A 25,673-nucleotide genomic window follows, 5' to 3' on the forward strand; every position below is an offset into this window, starting at 1 on the left:
AACAGCTCTGAATGCCTGTTTAATGTTTGTATAGACCCTTTTCAGTCACGTGACCTTCGTAAACATGACCACCTTTTTGGACATGTAGTGGACTTCGGCTCGAATCAGTTTGAATGCGAGGAAGGCAACAAACGAAAAACATAAAAGAAAAAGGAGCGAGATGCAGAAAACACCTTCACTATCCAGCGACGTATGGCATTTACAGGGCGAGCAGAGGGAGAGGTATTTGCAAAAATTGAGTTTAGCAGGCTTAGAGAACGATGTTTACCTGCTTCCACCAGGATTGTTCACTGACGTACGCTCCGGCTTGCTCCCCCTCAAATTAAGCAGCGCGCTCCGGCTTGCTCCCCCTCAAATTAAGCAGCGCGCTCCAGCTTCCGGAGCGCGCTGCTTAATTTGAGGGGGAGCAAGCCAGAGCGCACTCCGGAACCTCGGCCGGAGCACTCCGGGAGCAAGCCGGAGCGCGCTGCTTAATTTGAGGGGGAGCAAGCCGGAGCGTGCTCCGGAACCTCAGCCGGAGCACTCCAGGAGCAAGCCAGAGCGCGCTGCTTAATTTGAGGGGGAGCAAGCCGGAGCGCGCTCCGGAACCTCGGACGTTGGCTACGGCAGCTATTTACACTGGATCCGGTGTAAATAGCTGCCGGATCATAATTACAGTAAACTAGTAAATACAGTAAAGGAAAAACTTGAGACTGAAAGGTTTTAACAGTCATCCAAATGACTGAACGTAAACATTGCTACAGTAACATACTAGCTACTATGTTGTTGACATTAGCTAGTCAACAATAGCTACTACAGAAGAACAAAGAGGTTACAATGGGTTATTTTAACCTATTTGGTTACACACTTGCCGCCACAGAATGTTAACAGCAATGTAATGCCTTTTCTGGCTAATTTTATTCGTCTTACCTCCAACAAAGTGGTCACTACACAAGCGTTGGTATGCCTAGGGCTGCCAGTCTTTCCTGTTAATGGCCGCTATCCATCTTCTCCATCAGGATCCGATAAAATGATAAACCTTGCCTTGTTTGTTGATGGTTACTACATCCAGGTGCACAACAATATAGTGGCATGATGGAAGTCTTGCTGAAAGTAAAAACTTTCTTTGCTGCCATTCCTCAATGTTGGCTGTGGTAAACTACTGGTAGTACATGTCCAAAATGGCGGCCGCATTTGTCGTGATGTCACGTGAAAAGGGTCCATAGACCTGGTCAAGAGTGTTCTCTCCCCTAGTTGCAAAGTCCACATATTTGTGATAATGTGGGAGTACTGTCTTCAAATTGGCCTGATTGAAATTGCCAGGGATTTTATAGACAGAGTCCGGGTTAGAGTCCTGCATTGAGCTCACAGACTGATACAATGTAGACAGTGCGTCCTTTGTGTTCACACTGGGAGGAATGTACACAGCTGTAATGTTGATGGCTGAGAATTCTCTTGGCAAGTAGACTGGACGACATTTAACTGTTAGAAATTCTATGTCCTCAGAACAGTGACTTGAGATAACTTTGACGTTAGTGCACCAGTTGTTATTAATGAAAATGCACACACCACCTCCCTGAGATTTACCGCTGAGAGCATGGCTCCTGTCCGCCCGGAACGTTGTTAGTCTGTCCACCTGAATGGCGTTGTCTGGAACGGTGTGATTAGGCCACATCTCAGTGAGGATGATGGCGCTGCGGTCTCTCACCTTTCTTTGTGTAATTAAATCCAGTCTGAGGTAGTCCATTTTGTTTTCCAGTGAACGAATGTTGGATAGCAGGATTGAAGGAAGTGCGGGTCTGTACGGTTTAGCTTTTAGCCTGGCGCTGATACCCGCTCAACTGCCCCGCTTGCTGGGTCTAGCACACCGCTTGCGATGCATGCTACAGTGGTGCTTGAAAGTTTGTGAACCCTTTAGAATTTTCTATATTTCTGCATAAATATGACCTAAAACATCATCAGATTTTCACACAAGTCCTAAAAGTAGATAAAAAGAACCCAGTTAAACAAATGAGACAAAATATTATCACACACACATCACCTCTAGCCGCTTTATCCTTCTACAGGGTCGCAGGCAAGCTGGAGCCTATCCCAGCTGACTACGGGCGAAAAGCGGGGTACACCCTGGACAAGTCGCCAGGTCATCACAGGGCTGACACATAGACACAGACAACCATTCACACTCACATTCACACCTACGGTCAATTTAGAGTCACCAGTTAACCTAACCTGCATGTCTTTGGACTGTGGGGGAAACCGGAGCACCCGGAGGAAACCCACGCGGACACGGGGAGAACATGCAAACTCCGCACAGAAAGGCCCTCGCCGGCCCCGGGGCTCGAACCCAGGACCTTCTTGCTGTGAGGCGACAGCGCTAACCACTACACCACCGTGCCGCCCACAAAATATTATACTTGGTCATTTATTTATTGAGGAAAATGATCCAATATTACATCTTTGTGAGTGGCAAAAGTATGTGAACCTCTAGGATTAGCAGTTAATTTGAAGGTGAAATTAGAGTCAGGTGTTTTCAATCAATGGGATGACAATCAGGTGTGAGTGGGCACCCTGTTTTATGTAAGGAACAGGGATCTATCAAAGTCTGATCTTCACAACACATGTTTGTGGAAGTGTATCATGGCACGAACAAAGGAGATTTCTGAGGACCTCAGAAAAAGTGTTGTTGATGCTCATCAGGCTGGAAAAGGTTACAAAACCATCTCTAAAGAGTTTGGACTCCACCAATCCACAGTCAGACAGATTGTGTACAAATGGAGAAAATTCAAGACCATTGTTACCCTCCCCAGGAGTGGTCGACCAACAAAGATCACTCCAAGAGCAAGGTGTGTAATCGTCGGTGAGGTCACAAAGGACCCCAGGGTAACTTCTAAGCAGCTGAAGGCCTCTCTCACATTGGCTAATGTTAATGTTCATGAGTCCACCATCAGGAGAACACTGAACAACAATGGTGTGCATGGCAGGGTTGCAAGGAGAAAGCCACTGCTCTCCAAACAGAACATTGCTGCATGTTTGCAGTTTGCTAAAGATCATGTGGACAAGCCAGAAGGCTATTGGAAAATGTTTTGTGGACGGATGAGACCAAAATAGAATTTTTGGTTTAAATGAGAAGCGTTTGTAGAAAGGAAAACACTGCATTCCAGCATAAGAACCTTATCCCATCTGTGAAACATGGTGGTGGTAGTATCATGGTTTGGGCCTGTTTTGCTGCATCTGGGCCAGGACAGCTTGCCATCATTGATGGAACAATGAATTCTGAATTATACCAGCTAATTCTAAAGGAAAATGTCAGGACATCTGTCCATGAACTGAGTCTCAAGATAAGCCAGGTCATGCAGCAAGACAACGATCCTAAGCACACAGTTCGTTCTACCAAAGAATGGTTAAAGAAGAATAAAGTAAATGTTTTGGAATGGCCAAGTCAAAGTCCTGACCTTAATCCAATCGAAATGTTGTGGAAGGACCTGAAACGAGCAGTTCATGTGAGAAAACCCACCAACATCCCAGAGTTGAAGCTGTTCTGTACGGAGGAACGGGCTAAAATTCCTCCAAGCCGGTGTGCAGGACTGATCAACAGTTACTGGAAGCGTTTAGTTGCAGTTATTGCTGCACAAGGGGGTCACACCAGATACTGAAAGCAAAGGTTCACATCCTTTTGCCACTCACAGATATGTAATATTGGATCATTTTCCTCAATAAATAAATGACAAAGTATAATATTTTTGTCTCATTTGTTTAACTGGGTTCTCTTTATCTACTTTTAGGACTTGTGTGAAAATCTGATGATGTTTTAGGTCATATTTATGCAGAAATATAGAAAATTCTAAAGGGTTCACAAACTTTCAAGCACCACTGTAGGTCTCTCCCATCACTTGCATTGCCTCCAGTGTCGGCCGGTGGCAGGAGGAGAGTCCGCTGCCTTGCAGGCCCCTGGGTCTTGCCGGTGTAGAATGCCTAGCTCGCCGAGTGCTTTGGGTTCCAAAGCCATCATAACTATGGAAAGATCATTTGAAAAGTTGGAGTTTCGTAGTCTGAGTAGTAAGCTTCTGTTGTAGACTATTCTCATACAAGACTGTGACGGTACAAACAACACATTTAACATAAAACGCACATCGCTATCGGGAGCTGGAGTACCTGCTGCCATATAGGGCGCCGCCATCTTGGATATGAAAAAGGCCTTAGATGAAATGTCTTAACTATTGAATGAAAAGGCTTTGGATGAAATGGTCATTGGATGAAATGACCTGTATTCGTAGTCGATAGTTAATAGAAGCATCTTATCTTCAGAAAAGTCTGACTTTTTAAATAATATGGGTCAAAACCACACATCTATCTTCACTCGAGCGTTCAAATCGTGGGAATACTGAGAAAATTCAGCATTGTTTACAGACACGCTTTCAGCAGCTGCCGTCCTGGTTGCTTTGTATATCCACCATCATGGTGGACACTCATGACATAGCACATTTTAATCACATGGTTGCAAGTCATCCATAGCATGTTATCAGCCAAAAATATTATTTCATGGTGAAAATGACATTTTTGACTATTTTGATAGTTTTTCAGACTTTTGACCTTGACCTAGACCTGAAACTATAAGAAACATATGATTTGACAGCACAACTAGAAAGAGCATATGCAAATTATATTTAGTGAATAATACATTTCATTTATGTCAAGGTAATAGTTTAGGCTAAAAGTAGAGAAAACACCATTGCAAAGTTTTAAGCGATGACCATCACATTTGTGAATTTTTGTAATTTTTATATAAAGCTTTTACATCAAATTGTAAACAAACTAAGGTCATTGCATGCAAATATTAAACTATTTTTATGGTTTTTTTTAAATAGTCCAGTCAGAAACAGAAAAATGACCTTTTTGACCTCTAAAAGTAGGCCAAAGATCAAATTTGACACTTGATTCTGGTAGAATGGCTACATATTTGGGGTAGTTTACATTAGCATATTACAAGCCAAAATTAATATTTCATGGTGAAATGGCTATACTGACCATTTTTGCAAACGTGCAAAACACATTAAATAAAATTTTTTGAAAGCCGATAAAGACTTCTTTACCAAAGAAGAACCTGCACCAGAGCAAATGACAACTTTTGGCACCATTGGCGTTTTTTGAACATATTGTGGTTTTGGGTATTTAGGAAACAAACCGGTTTTGACCTTCATCCAGCACTATGAAGCATGTTAAGTTGAAACAAAGCTACATATTCTCTCTCTCTCTTGTGTATGAGAAGACAGCGATATTAGATGTAAGAAAGGTACTGCAGCCAGTTCACCATGGACTGCTTAGGGATCGTGAGGTTGACATCTGCGGGTGGGCCAAGGGTGGGGCATTCGCTGAGGATATTCTCTACGGTCTGCTCAGGTGACCCACAGGGGCAGGCTGCAGATGGGTGCAGATCCCATCGGTGCATGCTGGCATTGAAGCGGCCTACCCCGGTTCATATCCAGTTCAAGGTGACCCACTCATTCCTTGGGAGGTCACCACCTGGGGGTAGTGCTGTATTCAGGATGATACTGAGTTGGGCAGGGTGTGCAGTCTGTTGCCAGGTGCCTCTCCATGCTTGTAGTGTGTTGAAAGGTGCATCAAGGAGGGTGGCTGCATGGCAGGAAAATGGGTGGCGTGAGCGTAGCCACTGTCGACCCATGTGCCATGATCCTAGCTACATATTGAATGAAAACTTTGGTTTGTCAAAGGTCAGATTAGAAATGTTTTCTTTTTCTGGTTGTTGAACCTATGTCACCACCCATAAATAAAACACCTGGTCCCAGGCATCCGAGATACTGATTTTTCCACAACATGCCTCTTGCTCCACTTTAAGTTGTAATAAAATACAATCACTCTTATCCAGAACAGCAGTTGGGGGTTAGGCACCTTGCTCAAGGGCACATCAGCCATTCTTGCTGGTTCAGAGAATTGAACCAACAACCTTTTGGTCTCAAAGCTGCTTCTCTAATCATTAGACCAGCGTTTCTCAACCTTTTTCAGTCTCGGCACCCTTCGGAAGTTCTCAAGGCACCCCCATATAAAATATACGCAGTCACGCTGACCATACGCTGACCCCGGCAGTGACGTTGTGACATGGGAAAGGGGGCCGTGAGACAATCTTTTGATGATGAATGAGGCGGCGACGATCTGCATTAGTGTAACTATTGTTTTTTGGAATTTTAATTCATTTTATTTATTTAAATGTTAGAATATATAATTTTTTGACAGCACCCCTAACAAAGCCAGACGGCACCCCAGGGTGCCACGGCACCCTGGTTGAGAAAGGCTGCATTAGACTATAGCTTCCTATGGTTCTTACCAGCTATTTCCTGCTCCAACACCAGCCAGTCAGTTGGATTATGTAATGAAGACAGTCTCTGTAGTGCGGACCCTTTTTAATTCAGCCAGGATGAGCCTTCATCTCATACATTAAGCTGCACTAAACTCTGTGCGGATGCAGAAAGATCTTCAGTGACAGGGTTCTTCCGTTAAAAGCCCTCGTCACTGAACACAGCTTTCGTCCTGGTAGAGATTGAATGAATTATTGCGGTGCGGCACCGTCGCCTCCTGTGAGGGAGGAAATGAGCACTCGGTGTGACTTACTGCATACTTTAAGCTCTTACACAAGACTGACTGGTACAACATGCTTACCTAACACCCATGTTGCGATCGTTTTAAAGTTTTCCACAATTTTTTTTTTCAGGATGTGGACTGAGTTGCATGGGAACTAATGGGTTTACGGGAAAGCCATAGCCTAAGGGTTAGAGAAGCCACTTTGGGACCGAAAGGTCACTGGTTTGATTCCCTAGACCAGCAGGAATGGCTGAAGTGCCCTTGAGCAAGGCACTTAACCCCCAACTGGCTGCTCTGGATAACAGTGTCTGCTAAATGCCTGTAATGCAATGTTTATTACAATGTGTCACAGACTGTTTTTTAAAAAAAGTGTGCAGTCATAATGTGTCATAGTCATAGGGTGAAGGTTTCTGTGAGGAGATGTTTATTTAGCATTCACAGAAAGAGTCTCCTGTGTGTCAATGCTTTGTAACAGACAGTTGAAGTGTAAGCGAGAACAGGAAGTTTGGCGGATGTTCCACAACATTAAACGTAGCTTTAAATAGATTAAAAAGTACATAAAATTGTACACACACAGTCTTGTGCAAAAGTCTGAGGCACATGTAAAGAAATGCTTTTGACCAAAAATGGCTTAAAAATAATGAAATTAAAAATTTCAACATAAAAAATACGATAAACAGTAATCAGTAAGCCATAATAAATGAAACAAGGTCAATATTTGGTGTGAGACGACCCTTTGCTTTAAAAAAAAAAGTAGTTTCAGGTCCAGTGAGTGCAGTTTTATGCGGAAATGATCTGTAGGTTTTACTGAGCATCTTACAGAACCAGCCACAGTTCTTCTGGACACTTTGACTGTCACACTCACTTCTTCATTTTGCATCAAAACCCAGAAGCCTTCATTATGTTTTCTTTTTTCATCTGAAAAGTGCTCTCTTATGGAATATGCTGCTCAGACACAAACATTTATTTTTCTGTAGCACTTAATTATGTTCTGGAAAAAAAATCCTGAATGTTTGGAACTCTAAAATGTTTTGACTTGATAATGTCAAAGTCATAAAATAGAAATCTATACCAAAGTTTGTATGGAAAAAAAAATAGGGTGCCAAGACTTTTGGACAGTACTGTAATTGTTGGTAAACTGGTGTGGTATAAGAGGAATAAAACACTTTGCCATTGACTAATTTCCTCAAGCTGAACAGCTCCATACTTAAAAATAAGACGTTACAATTATACTTAGTCATGAAAGTGTTCCGGAATTTACCGGAATTCCGGATTTTTAGATTTTCCGCCGGATTTTTTCCACTAATGACCCGGAAATCCGGATATTTGACAAAACTCTTGAAAATCTCCGGTTTTCCGATTGGAGAAATTTATTTTTCGGATTTTTCGCGTTCCTAGACGCGGCGTAATACTTCGCATCGTCCTTGCATGGGCATAGCCAAATAGTGGGGCTGTTAAGCTCTTATTATCAGAAGAATTGTGCACAAAATGAAAAAAGCATGAAACTTTCAGAGTTTGTTCTTGAAGGCATAAGCTTTAATTTGAGACGTGGAGGCATTCTCAGTTTGACCTCTGGGGTCAGCTAGAGGTCATTGACCTCCATGATGGCACATTTCTATGCATGAAATTAGAAAAGGCTGTATTTTAACACCTAAATGTGATGTAAATATAAAATAAATGTGTTTTTCCATGTTACTGGGCATGAAAAAATCATATATAATACTGATATTCCTCTTAGGGGTAACTTCAGGGGTCAGGTAGAGGTCATTGACCTTTGAAATTTGAAGTTTCTATGCATGACATTCTAGACGGGTGTATCTTAGGATCTAAATGTGATAGAAATGTGAAATTAATGTGTATTTCCTTGTTTCTGACCATGAGAAACCCATTTTTAATACTGGTATTACTCTTACAGGTCATCTCTGGGGTCAGCTAGAGGTCACTGACCTCCAGCATAATGCATATCTATGCATGAAATTAGAAACGGGTGTATCTTAGGTTCTAAATGTGATAGAAATGTAAACTAAATGTGTATTTCCATGTTTCTGGCCATGATAAACTAATTTCTAATACTGATATCATTTTTATAAGTCACCTCTGAGGTCAGCTAGAGGTCACTGACCTCCACGATAATGCATTTCTAAGCATGAAATTAGAAACAATCTATCTTTGGATTAAAATGTGAAATACTGTAAATGTAAAGTAAATATATGATTCCATGTTTCTGGACATGACACAACTCATTTCTGATAAGTAAAACATCTCCAGTGGTCACAAACTATGTCAGAAGCTGAACACAGTTGCCCCATTTCCATTGATAATTTCAAAGTTTATTTGTACAAAGTGAGTAATGTTTTGGAGCATTTGCTCTCATTTGCACTAGAGTTGAAGAATACAGTATATTGTAGTTTAATTTTCAGTCATTTTAATGTTGGACATTGATAGGGCAATTCTAAATTCACAGGAATAACTATATGTCAGTCTAGCAGAGGTAGAGATTCAACAGAATTTTCATGTTCATGTTTTGTGTGTAGCCCATTATTTTCCCGCGGTTCAGAGTGGGGCAAGGGGTGTGGTTTTCCAGTGTTCTGTTTTCAGTGTTTCTGTTTCAGTGTTCTGTTTCCAGTGTTCTGTAGTTACAATTTGTAGGCCAACATTGTAATCCCCAAAGGTCAAGGCCCTTAGAATAAATGTAGATACTATAGTGATTTTAAAATGTTCTTTATGGAACCTGTTCAACTGTTTACACTGCATTTAGAGTTTTGATTGTAGTTCAAGTTTTTGATTAGTTAAAGTTTATAATTTCTGACACGTTGAAGTATATTTCTGTCATGTTCATATTCATATGGAATTGTTTCTTACAATCCAAAACACATGAGATTTTTATATAGATTTATCAAAATGTGGGATGTTTCCCAACCTTGCCTGTTCTCCATGATGTTGACCTCTCAGAATGATATCAGTATCAAAAATGGGTTTCTCATGTACAGAATCATAGAAATACAAATTTAGTTTACATTTCTATCACATTTAGAACCTGAGGTACACCCGTTTCTAATTTTATGCATAGAAATGCATTATGCTCGAGGTCAGTGACCTCTAGCTGACCCCAGAGATGACCTGTAAGAGTAATATCAGTATCAAAAATGGGTTTCTCATGGTCAGAAACAAGGAAATACACATTAACTTCACATTTCTATCACATTTAGATCCTAAGATACACCCGTCTAGAATTTCATGCATAGAAACTTCAAATTTCAAAGGTCAATGACCTCTACCTGACCCCTGAAGTTACACCTAAGAGGAATATCAGTATTATATGTGATTTTTTCATGTCCAGGCACATGGAAAAACACATTTATTTTACATTTACATCACATTTAGATGTTAAGATACAGCCTTTTCTAATTTCATGCATAGAAATGTGATATCATGGAGGTCAATGACCTCTAGCTGACCCCAGAGGTCAAACTGAGAATGCCTCCACGTCTCAAATTAAAGCTTATGCCTTCAAGAACAAACCCTGAAAGTTTCATGCTTTTTTCATTTTGTGCACAATTGTTATGCTTAACAGGCCCACTAAAACACAGTTCATTGATTAAAGACAGGTATTCTTTGTTAACGGTGTGCGTGCTGGAGCTCGTTAGGCACGCGCGCCAAGGTGCGCCTTCAGGTGCACGTGCTAAGGCGCGCAGGACTGACACCGTTCTGCGCAAGCGCAACACGATCGCACTAGAAAGCATGTTCAAGCTGCCAGTGTAGCTGCAGTCTTTTTAGTTGCGAATTACAAGTATTTTCTCTTGTGTTAATAATTCGCCATGTCAAAACAAGCAAAACTTTCCTCCTTCTTTCGATGTGAAGAGAGGTCAGCAATTTATTACATATATATATATATATATATATATATATATATATATATATATATATATATATATATATTTTTTTTTTCCCATCAAAGTTGCATTTTGTGGTTTCGAAGCTAAGTTTTAGTGCCGTTTCTAGAACACAACATCAAGAAAACGTGGAAGAAACAGCAATAATGGAAGAGCCGGTTTCTAATGCCGCTTTTCCACTACAAACGCGGCTGAGCCGTGCCGTGCCGAGTCGAGCTGAGTCGAGCTGAGCGGGGCTGTTGGAGTTGCATTTCGACTACAACCGCGCTGAACCGTGCTGGCTGGAAGTGGGTGGACACATTGGGTGGAGTTAGCGAAAGTGGGTGGACGTCACGTGATGTCGTTAAGCAGCGCAAACAGTGACATCAGTGACAGTGGCGGAACAAGTCAGAGCCAGCCGGGCCGGGGCAAATGACCGGGCCCTTTATTAAAGCTTATCATAACATCATTTTAGGCTACAAAATGTCCGCAACTGCGGTGTTTACCAATTTCAACACTACCGGGTGCAACTATGTTATTTAGTACATCAAGTCCTTCAAACGAACATGTAACTCAGAAACAAAAAACATTAGGATACTGTACATGGCTCATAATAAAACATCAATAGCCTATACTGCGCACATTATTTGAAGGGCATACGAATGAGCGCTCAGAGGTTGCAACGGTGACAGGAAGAGTCAGAAATAAAAGGAGGGCGGTGCAAACCTCACTGAATGCACTGTGTTTACCAATTTCAACACTACGGGGTGCAACTATGTTAGTTTGTACATTAAGTCCTTCAAACGAACATGTAACTCAGAAACAAAAAAACATTAGGTGACATACTGTACATGGCTCATAATAAAACATCAATAGCCTACTGCGCGCATTATTTGAAGGGCATACGACGAGCCTTGCGCTCCGCGAACTCGTCCACGATACTCTGTATGTCACTGATTCAGTGAGCTTTTAAGTGGTAGTCTCACGACCCGAATAGTAAACAATAAACATGGAGGACATGGAGTCGTTAGTGCTGCTGGTCTTGGTGCTGTGGCTTGTTGTCACCGACAACGCCAACAGATACTGGCAAGAGTGTATAGATGAGGCGAGGCGCATAAGGCTTCAGAAATTCTCGTAATTCATAATTATTCTCCTTCCGGGTTTGCGGTGTTTACAGATCCCAGCGTGCTCGCGGGGCGTGTGTGGGCATGTGAGGACACGCCTCCTCACCAATCAGTGCACAGGGGAGTGTCTGCTCACGCCCCCAACCTCACTCGGCACGGTTTGGCTCGCTTCAGCCCCACTCCAAAACGGTGCGAGTTTTAGGGGCTAAGCAGGGCTGAAACGAGCTGAGTCGTGCTGGTTTTTGGTAGTCGAAACGCGAGCCGTGTCGGGCTGAAGTGAGCTGAAGCGAGCTGAAGTGAGCTGAAAAAGGGTAGTGGAAAAGGGCCATAAGCTGCCTAAAACTAGCAATGGGAATTTATTTTTTGTTACATAATGCACTCAGGCTGCTAGTCAGTGTGTGACACACACACACACACACACACACACACACACACACACACACACACACACACACACACACAACGCCCCTGATTTATATGAGAAATTTGGTATTCATTGGTGTTTAAATTTACAGACAATATGAACTAATGTAAACAATTGGCTTCAACTCGCATAAATCTGAATTGGAAATGTTTAGTTCACTTTAGCTTCTGCAAACGCACAACTCTACTAAAAGATTGATAAACGAGGCTCAGTGTCCCCAACATTGAAACCTGAAAGCTTTAGAAACTCTAACAGACCTTTACTTTTTAACAGGACTGTTTTGGGATTTTGATGAGTTTACCTTCAACTGTCTGATTTTTTTCAAAGTAATGAACTGTGTAGGCAGGAAAATCACCGCGGTTTCTAAATGCACTCCTGAAAATTACTCATTAACTAGGGGAATTAAATTTGATATTTTTGACATGTTAATCATTCATGTACATGAAAGAAAAAGGCTTAAAAGTTATAACTTGTTTTAGTGAAAGCAAGTACTAAAATGCACTAGAATGCAGGGTTTTGCATGTTATATTCGGGGGACGTTGCCCCCCGTTTCAGGGTTTTTTCCTTTGCTCCACTTTCATCTCTATATACTATTACGTTGCACTATTACCATTTGCACTACTGTTTATTCATACCACATTTTGTATATACTGCAAATATCTACCGTATATCATACCATTGCACTATAGTACATTCATATCACACATTTGTACATACTGTAAATATCTATATCATATCATTATACCAATCCATACCCTGTAAATCCTGTACATTTATATTTGTATATGTTATTTACTGCTATGCACTTCTGGTTAGATGCAATCTGCATTTTGTTGCCTTGTACCTGTGACATGTGTAATGACAAAGTCTAGTCTAGTCTAATCTAATCTAATCTAATCTAATCTAATCTAATCTAATCTAATCTAATCTCATCTCATCTCATCTCATCTCATCTCATCAGGTGTACTATTAGTCCTGTTCCACAGAACACAAAAGAGTGCTAGAATCAGGAAGATGAGATGAGAACCTCTGCCTGGAGGGTAAGTACTTAATTTATTTTAATTTATCTAGAAGTTTTTTCTGTATTTCTTTTTTCTGTTTATCTGTAATGATGCTGCTGGAATCTTAATTTCCCTGAGGGAACCCTCCCAAAGGGATCAACAAAGTGTTATCTAATCTAATCTAATCTAATCTAATCTAATCTAATCTAATCTAATCTAATCTAATCTAATCTAATCTAATCTAATCTAATCTAATCTAATCTAATCTAATCTAATCTAAGTACAGGCCCAGAGGTTCAGCCATGTCTCCATGTATACTACATCAAGGCAGTCTCATTACAACTGGGGCTACCAGGACATGTTAGGGGTAAAAAAGAAAAAGGAAAAAAAAGCAACCCACACACAGTTAGTGTTAGATGATGAGTGTAAGGGATCACCCAAAACCCTGCAAAAGAGGAAAATGACTAGATGCCCAGTTTACTCACAGCTCTCCAGCTGCATGATGCATGTCTGTACATCCATGGGGAAATTCTTCAGATCCATTGGACACGAAAGTGTCAGGGTCAGTCTAGGAAGGAGGGGAAAAAGATTAGAATGATTAATATCACAGCTTTCACATTTACAGAAGATCTTTCAGTAGACCGGAGGATGGTCCATATTGTAAGCAAAAATAAATGAAATCCAAGGACTATTCTGTGAATGCGTTACACTGGGTATTAAGGCTTCATGAGCTTCAAAGCAAGGCTTCAAAGCGTAATATTTTTAAGGGGGCCAAGCACTTGCTGTGTTTCTTCTTCTTCTTGCTGTTAATTCCTGACTAAACCTGATGATGCAGACTAACCCATAGATCATACATAACATCAGTAGCTTATGTCAGGACTCTCTGTTGCTATTCAGCCTGATGGTGGCACTATAGCACATCTTGTTACACTTGTTGCATGACCTGTAAGGTCATACCATGAAATTCCCTTTTTTCCACTCTTGAATCCCCGACTGCTGATTCCATGTTGATCCTGAGACACCAGTGATGCTGACCCCTTCTGCTCCTCAGACCTGCCTGATCCATCCTGATGCACTACTTCTGGCTGGAGTCTCATCACAGCCCCATACGGACAGTCAAAAGTTGCATTTGGAAGATGGATCTGGACACTTACAGTTTTGCTATGATGGCTGAGGATTACAATCACCATGATAACTTTAGGACTGCAGTTGTCATGAACAGTTTTGCACTCAAGTCTCCATCAATGAACAGTTGATAACTTCAACAAAATAGACTTCATGCTCAAATTATAATGAATTTCCTGGTTACACAGTTGTACTTTGTGACTCTATAGGACACACTTATAGAAGTGAGTCATTTACAATCATGGTATCTGTTATCACCCAGATGAGGATGGGTTCCCTTTTGAGTCTGGTTCCTCTCGAGGTTTCTTCCTCATGTCATCTGAGGGAGTTTTTCCTCACCACTGTCACCTCAGGCTTGATCGTCAGGGATAAATAAATTTATTAGGGATAACATTTTGCTAATATGTTTAAAGTCTTTATTTTTCTGTAAAGCTGCTTCGCGACAATTTCTGTTGTTAAAAGCACTGTACAAATAAACTGACCTGACTTGATAAACTAACCTGTAAGTGCATTTCTAATCATGCAAAGCAATTAGCCAATAAGCTTTCTGCAGGCATGTCAGACATTTAGGCCTGGTACACACTACAGGATCATCAAGTCGTAAATGAATTTAAAAACATGGGAGACCACAGATATAATGAAGGACAGATTTACCTGATTTTTAGTATTTTAATCGCAATAACCCCCACACCAGATGATTCAATCAAGACACAGGACCACACACTTGGTGATTATATGGAATGATTTCAGTGTTGACTCTGGGGATTTGGGATCTTGCAGAAACTCGCTCTGAAAAGTTTAGAGTTTGAAGCACTTGGAGCAGATGAAGAAAAAGAGGCACGGCACTCTGAGGGAAAAAAAAAGGCAATGCACACTCTTCTCATTGGGGACAACTGAGATGCTGGTGCTCAGGGAAAAATATTGTATGGACACCCGCTGTAGTGGTTAGCGCTGTCGCCTCACAGCAAGAAGGTCCGGGTTCGAGCCCCGTGGCCGGCGAGGGCCTTTCTGTGCAGAGTTTGCATGTTCTCCCCGTGTCCGCGTGGGTTTCCTCTGGGTGCTCCAGTTTCCCCCACAGTCCAAAGACATGCAGGTTAGGTTAACTGGTGACTCTAATTTGACCGTAGGTGAGAATGTGAGTGTGAATGGTTGTCTGTGTCTATGTGTCAGCCCTGTGATGACCTGGCGACTTGTCCAGGGTGTACCCCGCCTTTCGCCCATAGTCAGCTTGGATAGGCTCCAGCTTGCCTGCGACCCTGTAGAAGGATAAAGCAGCTAGAGATAATGAGATGAGATGAGATGGACACCCGCCATTATACATTTTGCAGTGTGAGCTGGAGGTGAGCCAGTGCAAGCTACTGCTACAAGCTCACATTGTTGTGGACACAGGTGGAGGGGAGAGTGGCACTCATGATCATGAGAAATGTAGTTATTTTCATACATTCTTGGATCTTCCAATGCCTTGGAGAGACCATGGTAAACATGATGCTTCCTGGTCAGCTTGATCTTTGCTCAATATTCCATCGCTGTTCCTTTCACACTATATGATTTCTAGTTGTAAATATCAAATGTTGTTGGGAAGCTCCTATCCAGTTGGTGACCTTAAGACTGTGTCTGTAAACCCCTCACACTACAGCATTATTTGGACAGATAATCACTTCCAACCAGTCTTCAATACCTGTGATTTTTGGATGGGGAAAATTGGATCCAAAATTGGTCTGGTTATCCTCAAGCATAGAACCAGACATAGCGCTGACCTACCATCACAACATTTGCAATGGTGCTGTTCTATAGAACTTGGCAACAACTGGTCACTGGAGCTACACATCAGCATAGCCAAGTGGTTCAAAGTCAAAGTCCCTCCCATGCCAGGACCTGGTCTTCCCAGGCAATCTCGTGTCTCAGAACTAACCATGCCCTTAAGGCGCATTGGGTGGCGCTGATCTCCATTTCTATAGCCCTTGGCCTCTTGCCTATACAGCTAGGGTTACTGTGGGGGGCTATTCAGCTAAGTGGTTACTTCTATTGAATTGTTTCAATTCCACATTGGGGCAGCCTGGGTTTGTAGATTAGCAAAGCTGCCTTGGTCCAAAGGGTCACAGGGTTGATTCCCAGGACCGGCAGGAAAAATGTGAGGGGAGTTGAGTGAATGAACAGCATTTTCCCCTCCCTCTGTATTCATGGCTGAAGTGCACTTGAGCAAGGCACCAATCCCCCAACTGATCCCCAGGTGCTGTAGCTTAGCTGCCCACTGCTCTGGGTATGCGTGTGTGCTCATTGCTTACTTGTATGTGCATGTGTGTGTTCACTGCTTCAGATGGGTTAAATGCAGAGAAGGAATGTCGCTATGCTTGAGTGTACATGTGACAAATAAAGGCTTCTACTTCTCCCATGCATTTGCTGAGCAGGAGCCAGTAATGTGCAAGACAGCAAGGAGGAAAGGCTGACAGCTGCACATTGCCCATGTTTTAATTATACTTCACCTCTCTCGCTTCTCTAGGGATCAGGCTGAGGAGTGAATGCAATGTCATCTCATGTCTACCCGACACTCCTCACCCTCTCTCACAAGTCTCTGTCTTACCTCACACCCTGCCCCCAACCACTGTACCCCCCTGGTCTGATTGACCCTCTGATTCATCCTGACATGACTTCGGCTTGGAGCTTCTGCGCTCATCAGTCACCTTCTTCTACTGTACATGTTTCCACATGGATACTCTGATTTAAGATTTACACTCCCTAGAAACAGTGTACACTACCGTTCAAAAGTTTGGGGTCACCCAGACAATTTTGTGTTTTCCATGAAAAGTCACACTTATTTACCACCATAAGTTGTAAAATGAATAGAAAATATAGTCAAGACATTTTTCTGGCCATTTTGAGCATTTAATCGACCCCACAAATGTGATGCTCCAGAAACTCAATCTGCTCAAAGGAAGGTCAGTTTTATAGCTTCTCTAAAGAGCTCAACTGTTTTCAGCTGTGCTAACATGATTGTACAAGGGTTTTCTAATCATCCATTAGCCTTCTGAGGCAATGAGCAAACACATTGTACCATTAGAACACTGGAGTGAGAGTTGCTGGAAATGGGCCTCTATACACCTATGGAGATATTGCACCAAAAACCAGACATTTGCAGCTAGAATAGTCATTTACCACATTAGCAATGTATAGAGTGGATTTCTGATTAGTTTAAAGTGATCCTCATTGAAAAGAACAGTGCTTTTCTTTCAATAATAAGGACATTTCAAAGTGACCCCAAAATTTTGAATGGTAGTGGATCATCTCACTGATCATCTCACTGGATTCTTAAGACCTGCTGCTGTAATCATTAAAACTATCCTTTTGCTGATCCCAGGAAATGCAATCGCAATCTGCTCATACTGAACATCTTGGAAATGCACTCAGAAGACCACTGTTTGTTTTTATTCATCTACACCTGAAAACATTAAACATGCAATGATTTATTATCGTTTGCTTCAGTGTTAACCAGAAGAGGACGGGTTCCTTTTAAGTCATTGTTGCAAGGAGTTTTTGCTTGTTCAACAAGGAAATAAATCTACACTACAGAAATAGGGATGCCATAGGAATCTGTTTCTGTCTCCCAAGGTACAATCAACACTGATGTACCCCCTAGGGCTCATTAATGGACTTCACAGTAAATATGTGTACCTTTTTAGAGCCAAAATAGTACATGCATGTTCCCAATCAGTATATAAATGGTACAGCTAAGTACCTTAGAGGGTACTACCCCAGTGACAAGCCATTGTACCCCTAAAGGTACAGTAATGTACTTTGTTTTCTGAGACTGTACATCTAGACCTATAGTAGGCTCTGAAGGTAGTATAGTAGGCTATAGTAGGCTCTCCTAGGGCTGTAGTCAAGACAGCATTCTCAAGTCCAGGACCAGAACTAGCCAATTTCAAATCAAGAAAGAGGTTTGAGCCAAAAAACAAGTCTTTTTTGAGGCCTGAACTTCCAGCTGGTTTTTTTGGAAGAAGGAATTACTCTTTGTTTACTTCAGAAATATTGATAATCTTTACAACTCTTGGCCAAGACTAAGACCATATTTAGAAATCATCTAACGGGGACGGAATTGAGCCCTACAGCCCTAATGTCTACATCCACTATTAACAACTGTTTTCAGTGGCCATGGGATGTCAATTTTGCAGTGAAATCACATTACAACATGGCAGTAACAGAAATCTTCTAGATGTTTCTGTATTATTCACTGCAATACTATGTTATTTGTGCTGACAACTATTTGGAACGATTCTGTATTTTACACCATGGTTTCACAAACCTTTTTTTAGTCAGAGAACTACTCAGGGCGGTTTTATTTCCTGAACATTAAGCCATACAGTGTCTTGCAAAAGTATTCATCCCCCTTGGTGTTTGTCCTGTTTTGTTGCATTACAAGCTGGAATTAAAATGGATTTTGAGGGGTTAGCCCCATTTGATTTACACAACATGCCTACCACTTTAAAGGTGCAAATTGTTGTTTTATTGTGACACAACCAATAATTAAGATGAAAAAAAAAAACAGAAATCTGGAGTGTGCATAGGTATTAAGCCCCTTTTGTATGAAACCCAAAAATAAAAGCTGGTCCAACCAATTTACTTCCTAAGTCACATAAGTTGATTAAGATCCACCTGTGTGCAATCAAAGTGTCACATAATCTATCACACGATGTCTGTATAAATCAACCTGTTCTGGAAGGACCCTGACTCTGCAACACTATGAAGCAAGCAACATGAAAACCAAGGAACCTCCAAACAGGTCAGAGACAAAGCTGTGGAGAAGTATAGATCAGGGTTGGGTTATAAAAAATATCCCAAACTTCAAAAATCCCAGGGAGCTCCATTAAATCCATTATAGCAAAATGGAAAGAATATGGCACCACTACAAACCTGACAAGCAGGGGCGGAGCTAAGGGGTGGCCAGGGGGGGGCCCTGGCCACCCCAGGGCATGCCTTGGCCCCGCCCTGGCCACCCCAGGGCCGGACAATAAAATTTATAAAACCGATATGTCCCGCGAAATGTTAGTTCCGCCCGCTGGATTTTTGTTCCGCCTATTTGGTTTCTGCGGGGATGCATATTACCGTAGCACATAAACATTTCACGCATTCAAGCAGCAAGTGGTATCAGATAGTGATGCTCTAGTCCGACAACACAACAACCTACGAACTACATGAATGTGAGATTGATTTGGGATGTAAGTTATTCATCTCTTATACTCTCTTCAAGTTTTCTCACTTTGTAGACATACAGTTACAATTCTGTCCTCAGACAATTCAGAGTTTCCAGAAATCTCCACTTTGCCCGGGGTTTTTGAAAGTATCCGTTTTCAGTGACTGAAAACTTTGTTTACATGTAAATGCAACCGTATAGATAAATATGCGTCTTTATACGGTAGATATCCAGCTACAGTGGGATTTGTGCTGTGTGCACACATGGATAGATACTAGATAGATAGAAAGCAAAACGTCGGTTTTCGATTGTACCACTCAAAAGAGAAAATTACGTCGGCAAGTTAGCTGTCTGTGAATCGCTTTGCTCACCCTAACCGCAGAATACAACTTTTAAAGTTAATGTTTGTCTGTTATATGAAAATATAGAGATGTTGTGTGTTACTGGTGGGAGTACACATCGATTAATAATTGTCACTGTCATACATACACAACACTCATGCATTCTCTCAACACACACTCTCCCCCTACCCCTCTCTCTCGCACACACACACACACACACACACACACACACACACACACACACACACACACACACACCCCACTCATCACATTTCTATATTTACATGTAACACACGCACTCATACACAACACTTATGCACTCTCTTAACACACTGTCTATTTCCAGGGCCGTCAACAGGGGGGGACAACCGGGTATTTTGTCCTGGGCCCAGGCATGAGGGGGGGCCCAGAACTGGTCCCTCATGAAGATGCCATTAATCATTCTGTTTCATTTCAAAATGTGTTGATTTGGGGGAGAAAAATGTGCTATATTTGCATTCAATGAATGATTTCTGGTTCTTTTGCCTTTATTGTCTTCGAAAATAGATTCAAGAACCCACCTACCACCCCTAATGCAGAAATGGTTTGGTCTTTGATTAAGGCGCCAAATAACACGGCACTATTCCATCATAACGCTTCGACAATAAGCGTGCGAGTCCGTTTGCGAACATGCACAAGTCAGGAGCAAAGAAAAGAAAAGAGAAAAAGAGATGAAGAAGCCAAGAGCCTCAGGGGCTCACTGCATAGATATTTTAGAAAAGATTCAGATGATGCAGCAGGTGGTGAAGGCAGTGGGGCAGCTGAGCCAGGTAAGACACAGATAACTTTTTTCCAGCCCCGTAATGTAACCCCAGCACGCGCGACGCGCCATTCATAATTATAAAGTAGGGGATAGCAGGGTACACTGAGTGAACATTGAAATGCACAGGGCATTGAATTATTTCATAAACATATCGGTTTAATAACACTGTGTTGCATATATCTCAATGAAGCAAAGAATAGCACATTGGCCCGCAATCATATCCAAATGTTTTAGGCACGCTTGCTGAGCTGCGCTGAGCTGGACTCCGGTTAGCTGAAAGCCCGTGGAACGCTGCCTCTTGTTAATTAAACCTTATTTTGTTGGAAATCATCCCGTGTAGATACGACGGCATGTGAAATTGCCAGCTAGATAGAGTTTAATGTAACGAATGGGCTATAAATGGGGTGTTTTGAGGTTAGTCTGTTGCAAAACATTAAACTTTCGCTTAGACTGGATACTCTTCAAACAATTCCCTTGCTCAAGTGAAAAATGATAGGCCTGTATGAAAAGCGCAATTAATGAAAGTAGCCTAATAAGCCCTAAATGAATAAAACAACCTCTGTTTTATTGTTGTTGCTTACACGTTAAGATTTTGAAATCTTCTCGGTCCAGTTCTATATCCAGGGAACGTTGTAATCCTTTTGGTTTATCCGTAATAAACGTGAGTGTGTGTGTGTGTGTGTGGGGGGGGGGGCACTCAGATTATTTGGAGGGGGGCCCACTCAGATTATTTTGTCCCGGGCCCAGCCAAAGCTGTCAACGGCCCTGTCTATCTCACTCTCACACACTCGCACACAATTTGTGCACTACATTTCTATATTTACATGTAACATTCATACACTCTCAACACAGACACACAACTCATGCACTAAATTTTTATATTTAAATGTAACACTCATGCACTGTCTTAACTCTCTCTCTCTCTCTCTCTCTCTCTCTCACTCATATATGAACACATACTTCACTCTCTTAACACACACTGTGTCTTTCTCTCACTCACTATCGGATACAACTCATGCACTCTCAACACACACCCTCTCTTACACACACACACACCACTCATGCATGATGCACTACATTTCTATATTTACATGTAACACACTCACTGGTATACACAACACTTGTGCACTCTGAACACACACACACCACTCATGCATTCTGAACACACACTCACCCACACACCACCCATGCACTACATTTCTATATTCACATATAACACACACAATACTCATGCACTCTGAACATACACTCTCTCTCTCACACACACAACTTATGCACTTCATTTTTGTATTTACATGTAACATATCTTCACACAGGCGGCACGGTGGTGTAGTGGTTAGCGCTGTCGCCTCACAGCAAGAAGGTCCTGGGTTCGAGCCCCGGGGCCGGCGAGGGCCTTTCTGTGCGGAGTTTGCATGTTCTCCCCGTGTCCGCGTGGGTTTCCTCCGGGTGCTCCGGTTTCCCCCACAGTCCAAAGACATGCAGGTTAGGTTAACTGGTGACTCTAAATTGAGCGTAGGTGTGAATGTGAGTGTGAATGGTTGTCTGTGTCTATGTGTCAGCCCTGTGATGACCTGGCGACTTGTCCAGGGTGTACCCCGCCTTTCGCCCGTAGTCAGCTGGGATAGGCTCCAGCTTGCCTGCGACCCTGTAGAAGGATAAAGCGGCTAGAGATAATGAGATGAGATGAGATATCTTCACACACACTCATGCATTCTGAACACACACTCATCCACACACCACCCATACACTACATTTCTATATTCACATACTGTATAACACACACAACACTCATGCATTCTGAACATACACTCTCTCTCTCTCACACACACAACTTATGCACTTCATTTTTGTATTTACATGTAACATATCTTCACACACACACACACACACACACAAAATTCGTATACTACAGCTCATCTATATCTACATGCAGTGCACATACTTTCCCTCTCTCTCTCACACACACACACCACTCATGCACTACACCTCATCTATGCCATATGTTACATCAGTGTAACACTTCCACTCACACACACTCACGCGTGCACACACACAAACACATTTTGTAACTCAACACATTTAGTTTGTACAGTACTTACAATGGACAATATCACAACATGTTGTAAGTGTTTACATATGTTGTATGTATGAGTTAAGTATACTGTACAAGTATGTTCCTTTTCCTGAGCAAAGCACTCTTTATTCAAGCCTGACTAATATCCTTACTACTTCCCAGGTGCCTGGGACAGGTGATCTTTTAGTTTTTACTTTTGCATTTTAGTAGTGATCGTTAAAATCTATGGAATCAATTTTGTGCCAAAATGTTCATACAATACTTTTGAAATATCAAACAAAAACGACAAATCAAAATACAAAAAAACAAAAAAAAGTCAATTTTTTTCGACTGGCAAACAAATTATTCGTGTAATTGTGCAAAATATCAGTCTATTAGTCTTCAGAAGCCTTTTATTTTTGTTCCGCGTCTTTCTCAGTTTCGTTTGACGTAATTTATTTTGGTTGCGATTCCAGCTTTCTCGTTTGCGCTCCCTGACTTTTTGCTTGCAGTTTTGGCACAAACTTGACGTGTGGGTGGGCTGTCCAGGAATGCATTCCCATTGGCTAACTTGTGTTTGACTGACAGCTACGCTCAGCCATTCCCTACTCGGATTCTGGCGGACAAGGATCGAGTGGACTTCAGTGGCGACTATGATATTGAATTAATTCAACAAAGTGTTAATTCAATATCATAGTCGCCACTGAAGTCCACTCGATCCTTGTTTACCGTCAATGGATCGGTCACTCGTCAAACAGTCCTCCAGAATCCGAGTAGGGAATGGCTGAGCGTAGCTGTCAGTCAAACACAAGTTAGCCAATGGGAATGCATTCCTGGACAGCCCACCCACACGGGAAATTTGTGCCAAAACTGCAAGCAAAAAGTCAGGGAGCGCAAACGAGAAAGCTGGAATCGCAACCAAAATAAATTACGTCAAACAAAACTGAGAAAGACGCGGAACAAAAATAAAAGGTTTCTGAAGAGTAATAGACTGATATTTTGCACGATTACATGAATAATTTGTTTGCCAGTCTAAAAAAATTGACTTTTTTTGTTTTTTTGTATTTTGATTTGTCGTTTTTGTTTGATATTTCAAAAGTATTGTATGAACATTTTGGCACAAAAATGATTCCATAAAAATCCTGATGCTTAACTAGAGTAAACAAGTTGGATGGTTTCTTTGTTTTGCAGATGCTTTATGCTACATAAATAAATTAATACATTAATTTCTGACCTCTTGGCTCACATGGGTTTTGTTCATGAGTTAGGCACCAGATACACCAGAATACAGGAAATCAAATCTAGCTAATTCAAAATTTCCCAGGGTAGGACCCCCGGAACCCCCCCCCCCCTTTATTTAGTCACAGCATGGCCACCCTTTGTATATCCTTGGCCCCCCTTTGGCCACCCCATGTAAAAAATTCTGGCTACGCCACTGCTGACAAGAGAAGGCCCTGCCCACCAAAACTCACAGACCGGGCAAGGAGGGCATTTATCAGAGATGCAACAACAACACCAAAGATAACACTGAAGGAGCTGCAAAGATCCACAGCGGAGATGGGAGTATCTGTCCACAGGACCACTTTAAGCCGTACACTCCACAGAGTGGGGCTTTATGAAACAGTGGCCAGAAAAAATTCATTGCTTAAGAAAACACACTTGGAGTTTGCCCAACAGCATGTGGAAGACTCCCCAAACACATGGAAGAAGATTCTCTGGTCAAATGAGATGAAAATTTATCTTTTTGGCCATCATGGAAAATGCTGTGTTGGGTTTGCGCCACACAACCTGAGAACACCATTCCTACAGTGAAGCATGGTGGTGGCTGCGTCATGCTGTGGGGATATTTTTCATCTGCAGGGACAGGAAAGCTGGTCAGGAGTGAAGGAAAGATGGATGACACTAAATACAGGGCAATTCTGGAGGAAAACCTGTTTGAGTCAGCCAGAGGTTTGAGACTGGGGCGAAGGTTCACATTCCAGCAGGACAATGACCTTAAACATACTGCTAAAGCTACACTGGAGTGGTTTAAAAGGAAACATTTAAATGTCTTGGAATGGCCTAGTCAAAGCCCAGACCTCAATCTAATTGAGAATCTGTGGTATAACTTGAAGATTGCTGTACACCAACGCAACCCATCTAACCTGAAGGAGCTGGAGCAGTTTTGCCTTGAGGAATGGGCAAACATCCCAGTGGCTACATGTGCTAAGCTAATAGAGACATACCCCAAGAGACTTGCAGTTGGAATTGCAGCAAAAGGCAACTCTACAAAGTATTGACTTTTTTTTTGGGGGGGGGGAGTGGTGAATACCTATGGACACTCCAGATTTCTGTTTTTTCATCTTAATTATTGGTTGTGTCACAATAAAACAACAATGTTCACATTTAAAGTGGTAGGCATGTTGTGTAAATCAAATGGTGCTAACCCTCCAAAAATCCATTTGTAATTCCAGCTTGTAATGCAACAAAACAGGACAAACACCAAGGGGGATGAATACTTTTGCAAGACCCTGTACCTTTATTAGTCTTTTTTTGTGTGTGTATAATATATATATACAGTGGGGCAAAAAAGTATTTAGTCAGCCACCAATTGTGCAAGTTCTCCCACTTAAAAAGATGAGAGAGGCCTGTAATTTTCATCATAGGTACACTTCAACTATGAGCGACAAAATGGGGGAAAGAATCCAGGAAATCACATTGTAGGATTTGTAATGAATTAATTGGTAAATTCCTCGGTAAAATAAGTATTTGGTCACCTACAAACAAGCAAGATTTCTGGCTCTCACAGACCTGTAACTTCTTCTTTAAGAGGCTCCTCTGTCCTCTACTCGTTACCTGTATTAATGGTACCTGTTTGAACTCGTTATCAGTATAAAAGACACCTGTCCACAACCTCAAACAGTCACACTCCAAACTCCACTATGGCCAAGACCAAAGAGCTGTCAAAGGACACCAGAAACAAAATTATAGACCTGCACCAGGCTGGGAAGACTGAATCTGCAATAGATAAGCAGCTTGGTGTGAAGAAATCAACTGTGGGAGCAATTATTAGAAAATGGAAGACATACAAGACCACTGATAATCTCCCTCAGTCTGGGGCTCCACACAAGATCTCACCCCGTGGGGTCAAAATGATCACAAGAACGGTGAGCAAAAATCCCAGAACC

At 41.8% G+C, this 25,673-nt stretch overlaps 1 protein-coding gene across 2 annotated transcripts in view; it reads right to left on the reverse strand.

Moving 5' to 3' along the window:
• Positions 1-25,673, reverse strand: part of glra3 (glycine receptor, alpha 3) — a 220,158-nt gene that overhangs the window by 93,359 nt on the left and 101,126 nt on the right. For both annotated transcript variants that reach the window (XM_060924886.1, XM_060924887.1), the window contains one exon: positions 13,480-13,562. In XM_060924886.1, coding sequence (XP_060780869.1) covers positions 13,480-13,562 — 83 coding nt within the window. The remainder of the gene's footprint in view (positions 1-13,479; positions 13,563-25,673) is intronic.

The sequence above is a fragment of the Neoarius graeffei genome, chromosome 7, assembly GCF_027579695.1.
Source record: "Neoarius graeffei isolate fNeoGra1 chromosome 7, fNeoGra1.pri, whole genome shotgun sequence".
NCBI lineage: Eukaryota > Metazoa > Chordata > Actinopteri > Siluriformes > Ariidae > Neoarius > Neoarius graeffei.